At 41.8% G+C, this 17,583-nt stretch overlaps 1 protein-coding gene across 1 annotated transcript in view; it reads right to left on the reverse strand.

Annotated features, from left to right (window-relative positions):
• The window catches only part of capn2l (calpain 2, (m/II) large subunit, like), a 49,010-nt gene that overhangs the window by 15,712 nt on the left and 15,715 nt on the right, over positions 1-17,583 (reverse strand). Inside the window, exons 7-13 of the mRNA XM_084318527.1 lie at positions 12,653-12,738; positions 11,852-11,926; positions 10,301-10,461; positions 9,197-9,366; positions 7,308-7,319; positions 4,563-4,774; positions 4,025-4,061 (exon numbers count right to left, since the gene is read on the reverse strand). Of these exons, the coding sequence (XP_084174653.1) occupies positions 4,025-4,061; positions 4,563-4,774; positions 7,308-7,319; positions 9,197-9,366; positions 10,301-10,461; positions 11,852-11,926; positions 12,653-12,738 (753 nt within the window). The remainder of the gene's footprint in view (positions 1-4,024; positions 4,062-4,562; positions 4,775-7,307; positions 7,320-9,196; positions 9,367-10,300; positions 10,462-11,851; positions 11,927-12,652; positions 12,739-17,583) is intronic.

A 17,583-nucleotide genomic window follows, 5' to 3' on the forward strand; every position in this document is an offset into this window, starting at 1 on the left:
TCTGCTGTCAACAAGACGAGGAAACCCCAGCACAGGCCCGACGCGGAGATGCATCGAGATGCATCCAGCTGCAGGACCGCAGAACCCATACGAGCGCCGTTGGAACATGCCGAGAAGATTCCAGGGGCTGGCAAATCTCCGGCATTGTTCAATTTCTCTCTGCTTTTCATAAACGCTAGTTACACAGGGTGCAAAGCACGGCCATGATGGAAAACGAAAAAGAGGAAGGGCGAGTGTGACCACGCCTGGTGACTTATAGTAAGTCACTGGGGCGGGGCCTGGTCAAGTGCAAGGGTGTTTTGTTTTCGTTCATGTAGTACAGTAGGTACTGGAGATGAGGTATATCTCGATGGCGAAAGAGCGAGACGCGATTCGCCAGTACGACTATATAACATGTTGTCTAGTGTCAGTTATATCAAGAGCTCAGTCAGTCAACTAGACTAGAGAATGAAAATATGTTGTGTCAATTCTATCTCTAGATAGTAGTTACACAGTTCAAGTTCAAGTTCTTTAATAGTTGTCATACAGAAGTACAGAATACTTTCATACAAAATGCTTCTTACTGTTACGCTCCAGAGACTGTGCTAGACAAGATAGTATCAAATAACATAATAACATAATATAGCATGAATTTAGAAGAAGAAAATGAGGTCACAGTGTTCGGTATAGACATATGTACAATGTTCTGAGTTACCATATAATATACAATACACAATACTATGCAGTGTACTAATGTACAGTACTATCTAGTGCAAAGCAGAAATGGGATGAGGTACAATTTTAGGTACAATTTACAGTAAGGTGTACGAGTTGTAGTGCAATCCTTCATCCATAAATATAAAGTGTGGGGAGTGGGTGCTACAGTGTGTTTGTTTAAAGTGGGTGTGTGCTATAACGTGTGTGGAGTGGGTGCTACAGTGTGTTTGTTTAAAGTGGGTGTGTGCGTGTGGATGTGTGTGCTATGTGCGTTTGGTGGTTGTTGTTGTGTAGTGTTCATTCATTGTTCGTTTAGCAGCCTGATGGCCTGGGGATAGAAGCTACTTCTGAGTCTTTCTGTGCTCGCCTTGAGACTCCTGTATCGCTTGCCTGACCGCAGCAGTTCGAAGAGGCAGTTGTTCGGGTGACTGGAGTCTTTAATGATTCTCTTAGCCTTGCCCTTGCAACGCTTGTAGTAAATGTTCTGGAGGGTGGGGAGCCCCCCTCCAATTGTGCGTTCGGCTGAACGTGTCACTCTTTGTAGTCTGCTTTGGTCTTTTGCAGTGCTATTCCCAAACCAGGAGGTGATGTTGCCGGTCAAGATGCTCTCTATTGTACATGAGTAGAAGTTCTTAAGGATCTTCTGGCTGACTTGGAACTTCCTTAGGGGCCTGAGGAAGTAGAGGCGTTGTCGTGCCTTCTTCACCACACTGTTAATGTGTGTGGTCCATGTCAAGTCCTCGGATATGTAGGCTCCGAGGTACTTGAAGCTGTTGACTCTCTCAACCGGTGCCCCGTCGATGCTGAGGGGGCTGTAGTCCTTGACCCCCGACCTCCTGAAGTCCACAATCATCTCCTTTGTTTTGCTGACGTTCAGGGAGAGGCTGTTTTCCTGGCACCATCCCGCCAGGACCTTGACCTCTTCCAGGTAGGCCCTCTCGTCGTTGGCAGAGATCAGGCCCACCACCACTGTGTCGTCAGCAAATTTGACGATTGTATTGCTACTCCGCTGAGCCACACAGTCGTGTGTGTACAGGGAGTAGAGGAGGGGACTCAGAACACAGCCCTGGGGGGCCCCTATGTTGAGGGTGATGGATGAGGAGGTGCAGTTGCCTGCTCTCACCACCTGGGGTCTGCCAGTCAGGAAGTCCAAGACCCACTGGCAGAGGTCATAGCCCAAGCCCAGGTCCCTGAGCTTGGCTATGAGTATGGAGGGGACTATGGTATTGAATGCCGAGCTGTAGTCGATGAATAGCATTCTCACATAGTTCCCCTGCCTCTTGTCCAGGTGTGATGCTGCTGTGTGCAGCACATGGGATATGGCGTCCTCCGTGGACCTGTTGGGGCGGTATGCAAATTGCAGGGGGTCCATGTTGATGGGGAGGGAGGAGCAGATGTAGCCCTTTACTAGCTTCTCAAAGCACTTCATGGCTATGGAGGTGAGAGCTACAGGGCGGTAGTCGTTGAGGCAAGCAGGCTTGGATTTTTTGGGTACAGGGATAATAGTGGACTTCTTCAGGCAGGTGGGGATGACAGCCTGTTCTAAGGACAGGTTAAATATGTCAGTGAATACTGGGGCCAGTTGGTCGGCACAGACTTTTAGGACGCGGCCGGGGATGCCGTCCGGACCTGCTGCCTTCCTGATATTCACTTTTTTAAAGGTCCGCCTCACCTCATGCTCTGTTACCCTGAACACTGCGCCTCCATCAGCAGCCGACCCCCCCCCCCCATTGCCGAGGCTTGTGAGCTGGTGTTGTTATTACCAGCATCAAACCTTGCATAGAAGGTATTGAGGTCGTTTGCTAAGGAGATGTCACTGTTCAGTTTGAGGGAGGCGCCTTTGTAGTCTGTCATCGTTTTGAGCCCCTGCCACATAGCTCTAGAGTCAGCTTGTTCAAACTGGAGTTAAATTTTATCCCTGTAGCGCCGTTTGGCCTCTGACACTGTCCTCCTTACGTTGTGTCGCGCCACCTTGTGGTCATTCATGTTGCCTGCCACTAGGCCGTCATTGTATGCTTTGGTGCGCTCTCTCAGAGCTTCACGGACGGATTTGTCTACCCAGGGTTTTTGATTTGGGTAAACTTTCATTTTGGTAGTGGGGATTGTTTCTTTCACCCTAGTACAGACATAGTCCAGCACTGTCTCCGTGTAGGCATTAATGTTATCTGTGTCGCGGAACACAATCCAGTCTGTGTGGTGAAACACTGACCGGATCGTCTCTTCTGACGTCAGATCCCATTTCTGCACCTCTCGCGAGACTACGGGAGTACTTTTAATTCTCTGTCTGTACTTTGGTGAAAGGAAAATGGATGCGTGATCTGACTTGCCAAAGCCACTATCAGAATGAGCCTTGTAGCCACCTTTAAATTGCGTGTAACAGTGATCTAGGATGTTACCGCCTCTGGTGTTGCAAGTCACATGCTGATAGAAGTCGGGCAATACCTTTCTCAGATTGGCGCTATTGAAATCTCCCAGTACTAAAATGGCGGCGTTAACGTTAGCCACTTGTATTCTATTTACCTCGTCGTGTAGTCTGGAGAGCGCAACCTTGTTGCTGGCTTGCGGTGGAATATACACTCCGACCAGGACGATCGCCGTTAACTCCCTCGGGAGGAAGAAAGGACGACACTTGATGGTTATATATTCCAGTTCTGGGGAGCAGTGGTTGGATAATTCCTTCACGTTCGTTGGATCACTCCAATTTTTGTTAAACATGAAGGCAATACCTCCTCCACGTTGTTTACCGGACTCTGATGATGTCCGATCCTTTCTATGGATAAAGAAGTGATCCGCTGGTTGAATTGCGTGATCTGGAACCTCCGGTGTGAGCCATGTTTCGGTGAAGCAAAGGACATTGCAGTCCCTAACGTCTCTTTGATATTGAATCCTTGCTCGGATGTCATCCAGTTTATTGTCTATTGATTGTACATTGGCTAGCAATATACTGGGAAGTGGTGTACGGTGGCGTCTGGATCTCAGCCTGTTTCGGATCCCAGCCCTCTTTCCTCGTCGTCTTTTCCTGGGCTCTGGGAACAAAGGATCTGGTCCTAATCTCCGGAGAATTTCTTCAGGCCATTGGTGTGGTTCGGAAAGCTGATCCAGCGAGTAATCCAGTTGGTAAGTTTCCCGTAATCCAATGTCTATGAGTGACTGACGGTCATATACATTAAATGCACCAACAGTTGGTACGCACAAAACTCTAAAAACTATAAATATTAACAAAAGTAAACACAGTCTCGACGGAGCGAACAGAGAGGCAGCCGGTCGGGGCGGCGCCATAGCTTCACTCAGTAGACAGTAGTTACACAGTAGACAGTAGTTTCCTCACCTCTTCTACTTTTGACTCAACGGGATCATCCAGTTCTCTGAAGAGAAAAATCAAGATGACATTTTTTAGATGCAGATATGAATCCGAAAAATTTACAAATCACACTACGTTATACACACACATTAAAACACAATCAAAATGCATTTTACGCATAGTTACAAGTACGGTAGCACTAGGGATGGGTGTCATTAGGATTTTTATAAATACCGACCGTCGACACTGCTTATCAATACTAACATTTGTGTGCAAAACAGACATATTACAGGGTTCCCAGAGACATTGCAAAATTAAATTCAAGGACTTTCAAGATATTTTCCAATCACTATTTTTCATTTTAAAAGGCATAAAAAACGGCATTTAAAAGTTAATTGTATCCTTTTAAATAAAGGATACAATTCACTTTTAAATGCACTTTTTTATTGGAAAATCGGATCCAATATGTATGGCTTAAAACCCATTTCCGAAAATTTGTTACATTTTAGATTAAATATTTTCTTCTTGATTCAGAACTACACACGCGGTAAAACAGGAAACCTACTGAAAATCGGCCTGCTTCTCTGAGAAGACGCGCACGCAGAAGTCCCCGTTCTTCTGCGGTTCGAAGGTGGAGGGCATGACGAGGTATTCTCCGGGCGGAAGAGAGAACCGGCTGCACACCTCCCGCAGGTTGACGAAGGTCTCCGAGCGGGCCGCCGAGGCGTGGCGCAGGAAGAAGTTCTTGTTCAGGTGGACGTTCCTCTGGCCAGCGAACTGAAGAAGAAGGGAAGCATTTATTCCAACTCACATTATGATATGACCAAGGGACTGCTGCCAGACATCCAACTACTAGGAACCTAGTAGCTGACTCCCACCTAAAAGGACAATATACTACCGTATGCATACCGCACCTCATGTGAATACTGTATACTTCATCAGAGCATATATTTAACATTTAGCATTTTAGCATTTAGCATTTTTAGATTATATATTATATTAGATTTAGATTATTGGATTATTAGATTATATATTGTAACTATTTATTGTAGGGCAAATATAACTGAGAGGGCATACATACCCTCATCTCGCACATTGTTGCCCATATGTGCATGTCCAGAGTTAATTATAATATTGATTTGTTATATTGTTTACACTGCTTTTTTATTCTATTTGATTTTTTACTTCCACTGTACTATAATTATGTCACTTGTACCATACTATCTGTACCCCCCCCCCCCCTCCCCCATGCTGCTATGATGCCTGAATTTCCCCAAGGGGATCAATAAAGGAATATATTATCTTAAAGAAGGAAAGGAAGCATTTATTCCAACTCAGATTATGATATTGGGTTATAATGTTATTTGGGTTCATCATTATGTTATCATTCTTTCAACAAATATTCCATGGCATTTCCCCAAAATGTTGTTTTGGACATACTGTATACTGTTTTCTGTAATAGGAACTTTCAGACTGTAGGGAAGCTAAAAGCTAAAAGCTGATACAATAATAAATAATAATAATAATAAATGTCTAACGTGCCAGAAATCAAAGTGGCAAGTGACTTGATTTGCAGCATCTTTGACACAGAAGCACGTTATTGCTCTCTAACGGAGAATGTATTATATACCTCAATCATTTTTGTCCAATGACCCCAAACTGACTATACTATACTAAGTCTATACTGTTCAGTAAAAGCAGTGGATGGGATGGGATCAGTACTTGGAATTCAGAATCTGTCCTACGAGAGAGAGAGCATGTAGTGAATTCATCATGAGGTTGAAGACAAAAATAGATCAATAGATTAAATCTGTGGGATCTTTACAATGAAATGTTTTTTTTAACCGTGTACAGCCTTGTGTATTTATATTTTTTACTTATAATTATACTATATTCTATTGTGCTCCTATTTAATTTAGTTTATATCCCATTTTATTTACGTTTTTATTTTATTATCGGTCGGTACCTTGCGGCCGGTATTGCACATCCTTTGAAACCCTCTGGCTTGGGCTGTGTGTCGATCTAAAAAGTCCGGTCCGGGTTTTCCTTGTCAGGCAGGACAAGCGTTTATAACACATGGATTGAGGAGAATCAAGCACTCCCGGTTCATGTTCTTTGGTGGATTATGTTGGCAACACGATCGACATCAATACTTTGAATGGCGATCAGATAATTGGAATATTCTTTTTGGAGTACATCCTAGTCAAGGTAAGGGCTATATGGTATCAATCTTGCGTTGATCACAGCGATCCGACCGTATGCGTGTAATGTGTGTGTGTGTAACGTATTCCGTTGGTGGCGATCAAAGCATGGAAAGCGTTTCCTGGGATTAGACAGGATTACTCTAAAACTATAGTCATATTCACCACGGTATAAAACGGGAATGTATGGATGAAAAAATTATTTCTTTTTCACAAATTGAACGATAGATACTCGATGTCAAATGGGCAATAGTTTTATATCCATTGCTATGATGTAAAATATAGTTTGAGCCCTGCAAACACCGCCATGTATCCCTATTCTTTAAAGCGCTGGCCTTCTTACCACACGGTAAACAGCGACCTCTGGCGCTGATTGAGTTAATGATGCACTGAAAACGACCAAAGCAAATTCCTTGTATGTGAAAACTACTTGGCAATAAAGACCGTTCTGATTCTTATTCTGTTTAACCCATGTGGTTAGCAAGGACAGTTTAATTTAGTTTATTTATTTAGCACATTATTTAAAAAAAACAGTGCTAGGAGGGAATGAAGCCCAAAGGGTTCGTTCAAAGTTCCACTCCCATCCCATTGTCCATAAACGTAATGAACGAAATACATGTAAACATGGTCTAGAAAATAAACTCAAAACAAGATCAGAGACATAAGGCAAACACTATAGCAAAAAAATTGAAGATTGACACGAGCCAATAGCAAGAACAATATATATATATTTTTTTAATTACAAGAAGGCAAAGGAGGAGAATAACATATGAAGCAGCCATAGATGTAACACTGATGCACAGGAGTAACTTAATATGTTGATGATTTAAATTATGATGAAATTAAATTAGATTTTAATTGTTTTTTAAATATAGATAAGGAGGTTGTTGACCTCAATGATGAACTTAAGAGTGTTCCAAAGTTTAGCTAATGTTGTATTGATGGCTAGATGTCAGACAGAAAGGTAAGTGGAGTTTATTACTACAGTATGGTTTGTTGGATATGACATGAGTAATGACATGAATGCTATGCAGTGTGATCATCAGGCAGGCTGAAAGCAGTCTCAACTATAACCTACTGTACTCGGAACAGCTCCTTGCAGCACATACCTGTTCGGGGACCTGTTGAAAGCAAAATACATGTGGCCTTTAGACACAGCATGTGCATGAAAACATTGTTTATTTCAATTATTTTTTTTCTTCATGTTTTTACTTGAATTGAAAGTTGACATGGTTGTGAGTAAGTTTGAAACATGAAACCCTTTTAAAACTCAATGTGTTATTTATTTCATACAAAATACATTGGTGTCAATCTGGAAACAAGGGTCCTCATTCTCGAACGGACATACGTAAAAGTTACCAAGGAATTCCTTCGTAACTCAATTTACGTACTTATTCTGCATTCTCGAACGGCTTTGTATTGTAAATTCGTTGTAGGATTTACGAACTCGAAAAGGCAGACCGGTGTGTAATATACTGTATTAATATGCCATATACGGTCTTCTTCTCTATGATATTATTTATTGTTGGTTTGATTTATGCCTATTGCTAGAACTAAATAAATGCGTGGAGAAACGGCTTAGTGAGGCAGCCTCAGCGCACTGTATACGTGTGAAATTAATCGTTCCAGCAAAGTAGGCTTCTATTATTCTAATTACTTGTTTTATTAGGTATTATAGTAGTAAATCCTACCGTAGAACATGACATATTAGCATGACATCTTATTTAGTAATGTCAATACTGAACGACTGCACGATTGGCTCTCGACAAGTCATTCAGTATTGACATTACTAAATGAGATGTCTGGGTTTCATCACCTGTGCATTGTATGTTACTAGTGCACTTTATTATTACATTTGCACTCTGGTTGGATGGTGTATTGTACTTGTGCTGTATAATGACTACATTTAAATCTAATCTCATTTTGAGATCAGTCTCAAATCGCCCGTTAAATGCATGGTGCAGATGCAATGCCGACCCTTTGCTGTTTTGCACACGGCCCTCGCCGTTTTGCACATGCCTCCTTCACTTTATAAGGAGCTGGCGGGGCGTGTCTGTATGCAAATTCAGGTGAATGAGAACGTGCTTTGCAGTTTAAGAATGAGTGACGGGACCCAGCTGCAATGATTTTGGCCAATTACAGAGACCGTTTCACGCGTTCAGGATTTCGGAGGAGGATTTTTGTAAATTTGTTAGTACGAGATTTTTACCAAGATATTTACAAACGTACTTACCAACATGTTCGAGAATGAGGACCAATGTTTCTTAATAAATGTTGACTTTTTCTTTTGGAGTTACATGATTTTGGCCAAACAGCAGGGAAATAATCGTTATCATTTATAGAAAGCCATAGGGCTGTACCGAATGCTTCGATTATAATGTTGACATTCGAATTCTAAATCAACATTTGAATATTTAATTTTTAATAAAACATTTTAAAAACTTTGTTATATATATATTTTTTTTGTGTCTATTCATTCTGTTTAAACCAATGGGGTTTTTCTTCACAGTTGCAGATAAAGATTAGGCTACACTAATATTATAGTATTATACTATTATAGTATATGACTAGTCATACAAATGTAAATAAAACATTTATCATAAATGATGCAAATGATGCTTGGCACTCTGCGCTCCATCTAATCAAGACGTCACCATCACTTTCGTACCAACCGTGCCCTTATTGGATTATTTATGTTGACGAAACTGATGAGTTATATTCATTAAAGAAAGTTGATTTAATAAAAGAAAAGACTAATTTAATCAAATTAATCACTTTATTCAAATTGAGGATTTAGTTTGAGGATATAAAAAAATAAATAAAAAAAAAAAAAAAAAAAATTTTTATTACGTCATAAAATATGACGAGTCGACAGACATTGGAAGCTTCGTTCGAATACTTCAATAGAAGCTTCAAATGTAAAAAAAAAAAAAAATGACATGTGGTCCAGCCCTAGGAAGCCATTACTCCTGCCATCACCCTCTCCTTCATGACTCACCTCGTAGATGGCGAAGCCGACCGTGTGCATGTCCTCCCCGACCTTCCTCAGGCGGCGCCGGTTCTTCTGGATCAGGCCCACCACCAGGCTGCAGCCCGCCTCGCCGTCCTCCGGGTCGTCGTCCTCCTCGTCCAGCTTGATCACAAACTGGGGGTTTGTCCAAAAGCTGTCTGCGGTTTAAAAGCACAGTTTAGTACAAAGTGTGGGACGGTCAAACAACGAAGCAACGCTCCTGCCGCCGCCGCCATTGGGTTTGCGTTTAGCATACGGAGGGAATTCATAACAAAGGGATAGTTAGGATTAAAAAAAATATATATTCCCACTTTTTTCTCCCATCCCAATTTAGCCGTGCCAATTCTCCCCTCCCCTGTCTTGATCGTTGCTCGCATTTGCCCCCCATTGGCCGGTTGTAGGGAGGATAGAAGCCCATCGCATGTCCCCTCCGATACATGTGTAGGCAGCCAGTCGCATCTTTTCACCTGCCAGCGCGGACTCTCATTTGGCGAGGTGTAACGTGTGGGAGGCTCACACTACTCCCGCCATTTTCCTGTCTCTGCTGTGCAGGCGCCCCCCAACCGACCTGTAGGAGTCGCTGTCCACAACGTCCAGATTACCACCCATCGACTTCCACCCGCCGCCGATAGTTAGGATTTTTTAAAACAAATTGTATTTATAAAATAACTATTGTGGCTTTATAAAGAAAAGAAAAAACAATTGTAACTAGCCTATATAAAAACTATTGTAATTAGCCTTTATAAAACCTCTAAGCTAATGAGTAGTAAAAACATTTCTCTGTGTGTGTGTGTCTTTACTTGCCATACCTCAATCTCAGGGTGAAGTATCCCAACTTTCATGCAACCCTCATGCAACCCTCATGCAACCCTCATGCAACCCTCATGCAACCCTCATGCAACCCTCATGCATCAATCATGCAACCCTCATGCAACCCTCATGCATCAATCATGCAACCCTCATGCAACCCTCATGCATCAATCATGCAACCCTCATGCAACCCTCATGCATCAATCACTACAGTGAGCCAACACTCTTGTTTGATTATGTCAGAAGGGCTGTTGTTGTTGTTGTTGTTGTTGGGTAAGTTACTTGGGAAGTTCCTGCACCCCCCAGCCGTGGACCCGCTCCTCCAGGTGCCGTCGAACGTGTTCAGGGCCCACTTCTTCACGTTGTCGTCGCTGAGCGCGTCTGGCGTGAGGTTGCAGATCTCCAGACGAGAGTAGTGGCGCAGAAACTCCGAGAAGGCCATCCTAGAGAAGAGTAGTTGAAGAAAAGAGGCTCACATCATGTTGTTTTTTAAAGGTGCATTGTTAAAAGGTGCATTGTGTAGTTTTGGGAGAGTCAAGATGAGTGAAAATATTCTAAGGTATATTTTCATAACTGAATAAACTAACTTTGGAAAACAGGGTCCCTGGAACTGTTTGAAGCGAGGAGGCAACCTGGAGAGTTGTTTTACTGGCTATGTTTACACACAGAGAACTCCTTTCTTAACCCGGCTACTCAAATAACCTTTTATACCAGGAAGCTAGAGGTTAGTGAGGTAACTTCAGGTAACCTTTTAGCAGTGTACTGTATATCACCCTGGTAACTTCAGGTTTCACCACTTCAGGTAACCCTTTAGCAGTGTACTGTATCACCCTGGTAACTTCAGGTTTCACCACTTCAGGTAACCCTTTAGCAGTGTACTGTATCACCCTGGTAACTTCAGGTTTCACCACTTCAGGTAACCCTTTAGCAGTGTACTGTATCACCCTGGTAACTTCAGGTTTCTCCACGGTGGGTCACTATTTAGCAGTGTATATCACCCTGGTAACTTCAGGTTTCTCCACGGTGGGTCACTATTTAGCAGTGTATATCACCCCGGTAACGTCGACTACTGCACAGCTGACCTGGAGTTAAGAGACCAAACGTAGAAAAGAAGCGCCCATTGATCAATCAACTCTTTGGAAAATGGAATCTCATTCATTACTAGAAGATAACGTGGAACTAACTTTCACAGTAGGTGAAATAGTTATTCATTCACGTCCCACAGATTCCTCCAGCCGACGGCCTCTCGGTCATGATTCTGCTTCTCTTTAGACCTTTAGGCCACTGCTGAACTGCCTGTGGGCCCCTCTAACATCAGACTCTAACATCAGACTCTAACATCAGACTCTAACATCAGACTCTAACATCAGACTCTAACATCAGACTCTAACATGAGACTCTAACATCAGACTCTAACATCAGACTCTAACATGAGACTCTAACATCAGACTCTAACATCAGACTCTAACATCAGACTCTAACATCAGACTAACATCAGACTCTAACATGAGACTCTAACATCAGACTCTAACATCAGACTCTAACATCAGACTCTAACATCAGACTCTAACATCAGACTAACATGAGACTCTAACATCAGACTCTAACATCAGACTCTAACATGAGACTCTAACATCAGACTCTAACATCAGACTCTAACATCAGACTCTAACATCAGACTCTAACATCAGACTCTAACATGAGACTCTAACATCAGACTCTAACATCAGACTCTAACATCAGACTCTAACATCAGACTCTAACATCAGACTAACATGAGACTCTAACATCAGACTCTAACATCAGACTCTAACATGGTGATGTCATCATTACCAGAACTCTCCATCTTCTGATCGATGGCTCAGTCTCTCTCTGTCGTCATCGCTGATCTGACGCCACTGCATTGAACTGTAAAATAAATCAAAGAGAATATATATTTATTTTACATACAGTACTTTTATAAGTAACATACTTGAATCAAGGACATGCATGTTTGTAGAGTGATATGTAACCAGTCTACACAGCTAATGTTTGATGTTCAAACACATACATAGCCTGCGTTACGCCTCAACATCTTTAATACCTTCAAATGTTGTGACAGCACGGGCCTTTGTTACAGACGTGTCATAGCAGGTAAACACAGGTGTTTGTTTTTTGCAATGGTGTAGGTGTGCCCAAGGGGACACATTTGGGGGCGTGGTCAGTGGCGTAGTTTCAGTAAAAGCCAAGGTATGGCAGGATCTCTCTCTCTCTCTCTCTCTCTCTCTCTCAAGTACACACTCACTTTAAACAAACACTCACGTAACACCCACTCTACTCACTTTAGACACTTTAACACACTTTATATTTATTAGCAAAGAGATTTGCACTACAATTCATACCGCATTGCACCTTACCCTAAGATGTACCTCACTGTTACTCCTTTTTACTCTGTATTGTATGTATATTGACTGAACACTTTTTGTTTACGTACTTTTGACTTTTTCTATTTTATACTTTTTATCTATTTATCTAGCACACTCCCAGGGGCTCGTACAGAAAAAGGTATTTCATGGAAAAGTATTCTGTATTTTACTATGACAACTAATAAACAAACTTGAAACTGGAACTTATGGCAATATAAAGAGTACCTACTCATCGCTCCAAGCACCCGTCCACTCCACCTGCCCCCAGGGGTTCCTGATGCGGATGAGCTGCACCGCGTCCCCTCTGTAGTCCACCTGTAGCCCAACACAAAGCTTCAACTTCAGCCATGATGTCCCCTCTGTAGTCCACCTGTAGCCCAACACAAAGCTTCAACTTCAGCCATGATGTCCCCTCTGTAGTCCACCTGTAGCCCAACACAAAGCTTCAACTTCAGCCATGATGTCCCCTCTGTAGTCCACCTGTAGCCCAACACAAAGCTTCAACTTCAGCCATGATGTCCCCTCTGTAGTCCACCTGTAGCCCAACACAAAGCTTCAACTTCAGCCATGATGTCCCCTCTGTAGTCCACCTGTAGCCCAACACAAAGCTTCAACTTCAGCCATGATGTCCCCTCTGTAGTCCACCTGTAGCCCAACACAAAGCTTCAACTTCAGCCATGATGTCCCCTCTGTAGTCCACCTGTAGCCCAACACAAAGCTTCAACTTCAACCATGATGTCCCCTCTGTAGTCCACCTGTAGCCCAACACAAAGCTTCAACTTCAGCCATGATGTCCCCTCTGTAGTCCACCTGTAGCCCAACACAAAGCTTCAACTTCAACCATGATGTCCCCTCTGTAGTCCACCTGTAGCCCAACACAAAGCTTCAACTTCAACCATGATGTCCCCTCTGTAGTCCACCTGTAGCCCAACACAAAGCTTCAACTTCAGCCATGATGTCCCCTCTGTAGTCAGCCTGTAGCCCAACACAAAGCTTCAACTTCAGCCATGATGTCCCCTCTGTAGTCAGCCTAGTCATGGGTGTAAAGTACTTGAGTAATTGTACTTCGTTACAATACTTAAGTACTGTTTTTGGGGATTTGTACTTTACTTAAGTATTATTAGGTTTGTATACATGTACTTTTACTCAATTACATTTCAGAGGGGGGAAAAACATACTTTTTACTCCTTACATTTAAAATGCAGACCTACAAAGTACAAATCTCGCAGGTCCAACCATTTTAATTAGTATATTTGTTTCTCTGGCCGAACTAACGTTAACGTTATTAATCCTGCGGCCGCTCTTTATTTAAAAAAACAGCCAATCAAATCCCCATCAATGGAAAATGAACCCGCCCATACCCATGCTGATTGGTCCTTGTGCAAGACTAGAAAGCGGGGATCTTTGATTAAACACCTGCTATCGGAAGAATAGACGGTCAGAGTGACGAGCTACAGAAGATGGCCACAAACGATAGTACGAGTGATGAAGAGGACGGAACGGAACATTTCATTGCCCCGGAATAAAAAAAAAATATTACTTTAACGTTTTAGTACTTAAGTACATTTAAAAGTAGAAACTTTTTTACTTTTACTCAAATGTGTTTTTAGCCAGATACTCTTGACTTTTACTTGAGTCAGATTTTGAGACGGTACCCATACTTTCACTTAAGTATAATTTCTGGGTACTTTTTACACCCCTGTCTGTAGTCCACCTGTAGACCAACACAAAGCTAGCCTTCACTGTGGGCATAGCAGACAGACCTTATACACACATGACTCAAGATGTGAGACACCAACAGTGAAAGGAAATGTGTCATAAAGACCCGTTAGCCTGGCATGGAGACCACACGGCAGCCATCTTACCTTGTTACAGGTCTAAACACAGGGCTGTGCAATATTGAAGGTATTTTTATTTATATCGATCTACAGTATATATAAAAATATCTGCTTAGATACGAGAAAATCACAAGATAATCGAACTGATGTCCATCATATTGGTAGTAATGTGTGATAAGGTATCAAACAGATATTTTGGTGTGGTTTGGTTTACTAGAACGTAGAAACACATACAGTCCCCAACGGCAAATAGATATAAGAAAGGAACCACAGTATAACATATAACTATAACGAGGATAAAGAGTAACGTTAACGACTCATTTCCACTGTGGAAGAAATCATTGTGGAGAAATCTTTGCTTTTCCTCATTAATTTAGTTTAGTTGCTAATGCGTTTCCATTCTATAAAAAGATAGGGTTAGATGATATGTTTAGTTTTTCCAGGGATGTTACCGATTGATTGACTCATTATTAGTCAATCAAGGAAGCCCAGATATTTGGGACCAATATTCAATTATGAAATATGGACATTTACAATATCACAAACCTCAATACACAGCTGCCGTTAAATGTACATAGGGTTAACATAACTCATAAAACATATAACATTTGAACAATAAATGTAACCATGGAGTTCACGATGCGTCAGTCGTGAATATTCAAATCAACGAAATGTCGTCATCGTTGGAGCCCTACCTAAATCTAAAAACAAAAGTGTTAAAACTCAGAATTTGTGACGTCATCAGTAGGGATGGGTACCGAATCCGGTGCTTTTAAGGGTATCGACCGAATCACGCAGGTACTACAGAGTACCGATCCACCGGTGCCAAATTTTGTTTCGTTTACCACGAAACAAAACCTATGAAGTGTGCCACACGTTCACGCCAACGCGCACAATACAGCTTACCTAGGATTTTACTTGATTCAACAACAACAAAGCAGTCGGGGCAATGGCAAGCTGGAAACGGTCGCAAGTGTGGTTTACACTTTACAAAGCTGGATGCAGACAACGACACTGAGGCATCGACATCGTCAGGTATATTTATTTAAATATATAGATGTGTACCTTTTTGTTCAGCCGAATAGTTCATTGCTGCTAGAGTGCTTTGTTTAATCGTTTTATACTTGTTATTTTATAGAGCTGGGCCGTTAACGGGCTGCGTTAACGCTATACTAGTATCGCGCGATAATATAATTAACGCATTAATATAAAAAAAAAAAAAAAAAATTAACATTTTTTTTTCTACCTTTATTTACCCAGGGTAGGTTCGCTGAGCACAGATGTTCTTTTCCATTCACACCTGGGAGCTGCCCAGTACAACCACAGTTGACACCATTGGCCACTGAGCAACTCCACTGGAGCAGTTGATTCAAGCCATGTCACATAGTTCAAGTTTGAAATGATTCTTTCTGTTTTGCTCCTGAGAGTGCTAGATACTGTACTGTACTGGTAATATTATTTATTTGTGTTAACTTCTGAATAAAACAACTTATTAAACACAAGTACATCTTATTGAACATTATTTTGATATTTCATTACCAATTATCATAGCAAAACAGCTTTTTCAAACAGTCTGTAATGCATTTTGGAAACGGGAGATGGGCTCATGGTGTAATGGGCCACCTGGCCTGAGAAACATAAGGAGGAAAGAAAAAGTAAGGACTTACTTCTGGTCATTATTTGGATAGAACACACATATTTTGAATGCCTTCGGCAGGTTTTTTTTTATTTTTTTTAGCCATTTTAATCTAGATTAATCTAGATTAAATCCAGGGTTGCAGATAGATTAATCTAGATTAAAAAAATTAATCTATGCCCACCTCTAATATATATATTAACAAATTGTTCTAAATAAATAATAATGATAATAAATGAAGAAGAATAAAAAAAATTATTAAACTGAGGTAGGTAGATTACATTTTTAGATACTAAAGTACCAAAAAAAGGTACCGTTGTGTACAGGTATCGATTAAAATGTGAACGGTACCCGACCCTAGTCATCAGGTATAAAGTCTGGAGCTTCTCCACAGCCAATGAATTGGGAAAGATGGTAAAGATGTTTCAGAACTGAGAACACTACAATAGAATAAAGCTCATCTGGCCATAGAAACTGTTTCAGAACTGAGAACTAGGGATGTCCCGATCCGATCACGTGATTTTCCGAAGATCGGGAACGGCAAAAAAATAATAAAAAATCTGGATTTTTTTTTTTTTTTTAACTTTTTTTTAACAAACATAATAATAATAATAATAATAATAATGGATTGGATTTATATAGCGCTCTTTGTGACACCCCAGTAACCCCAGAGCGCTTACAGAGTCCATTATTCGTTCATACACAGTCATACCGGTGGTGGTAAACTACAATTGCAGCCAGAGCTGCCCTGAGGCAGACTCACGGAAGCGTGGCGAATAATCATCGCTTACGGCCCCTCCGACCACCACCAACATTCATTCACATGCATACACATTCATACGAGGCAAGTAGGTTAAGTGTCTTGCCCAAGGACACAACGGCAGTGGGATGGACATGGGCTTGAGCGGGATTCGAACCACCAACCCTTCGATCATTGGACGACCCGCTCTACCCCTGAGCCACGCCGCCCCACCATGACCATGGCCATGACCATGTTCACGTCTTAAAGGGGAACTCCACTTTTTTTGGAAATTAGCTTATTTAACATCTTCCCTGGAGTTAGACAAGAAGATGCATACCTTTTTTGTCTCTGTGCGTGCATTTTAGCTTTGGGAATAGACGCTCCGTTAGCATAGCTTAGCTTCATCACTGGAAGTGAGGCAGGACTGAATGAATGAATGAATGAAAACTTTATTTAACAGATTGCAGAATGGGTACAATACAGTACGGCTCAATACATACAATTGTTAAGGGGATGCAGACCTGAGAAAGACGTTTGTCTTGTTTCCATCAGGGTCCCCCATTTTCAATTCATATAGATATATATGACATACATGACATACAGATAGTCAGTACTGCTACATCTATACATTTATGACATACCAGATTTGCAAATACAGTACTGTTTGTGATACAGAAGGAGTCAAGAAAAGGGAGTATATACATTTGACGTAGAAACTGTACATTGGAGGAGGTTGGGTGGGGGGGGTTGGGTACATTGGGATATTGACAACCATACTGGGTAATTTACATTGGAGGTGGTTGGGGGGGGGGGGGGGGGGGCGGGGGGGGGGGGGGCGGGGGGCACACTGTATAAACAAGTAACACTGTACATTGAGGGGGGGGGGGGGAGGAGACACTGTACAAACAAACACAATTGTACATTGAACTATTGACAAAACCATA

Source organism: Notolepis coatsorum (genome assembly GCF_963971535.1).
Source record: "Notolepis coatsorum genome assembly, chromosome: 7".
NCBI classification, from domain to species: Eukaryota; Metazoa; Chordata; class Actinopteri; order Aulopiformes; family Paralepididae; genus Notolepis; species Notolepis coatsorum.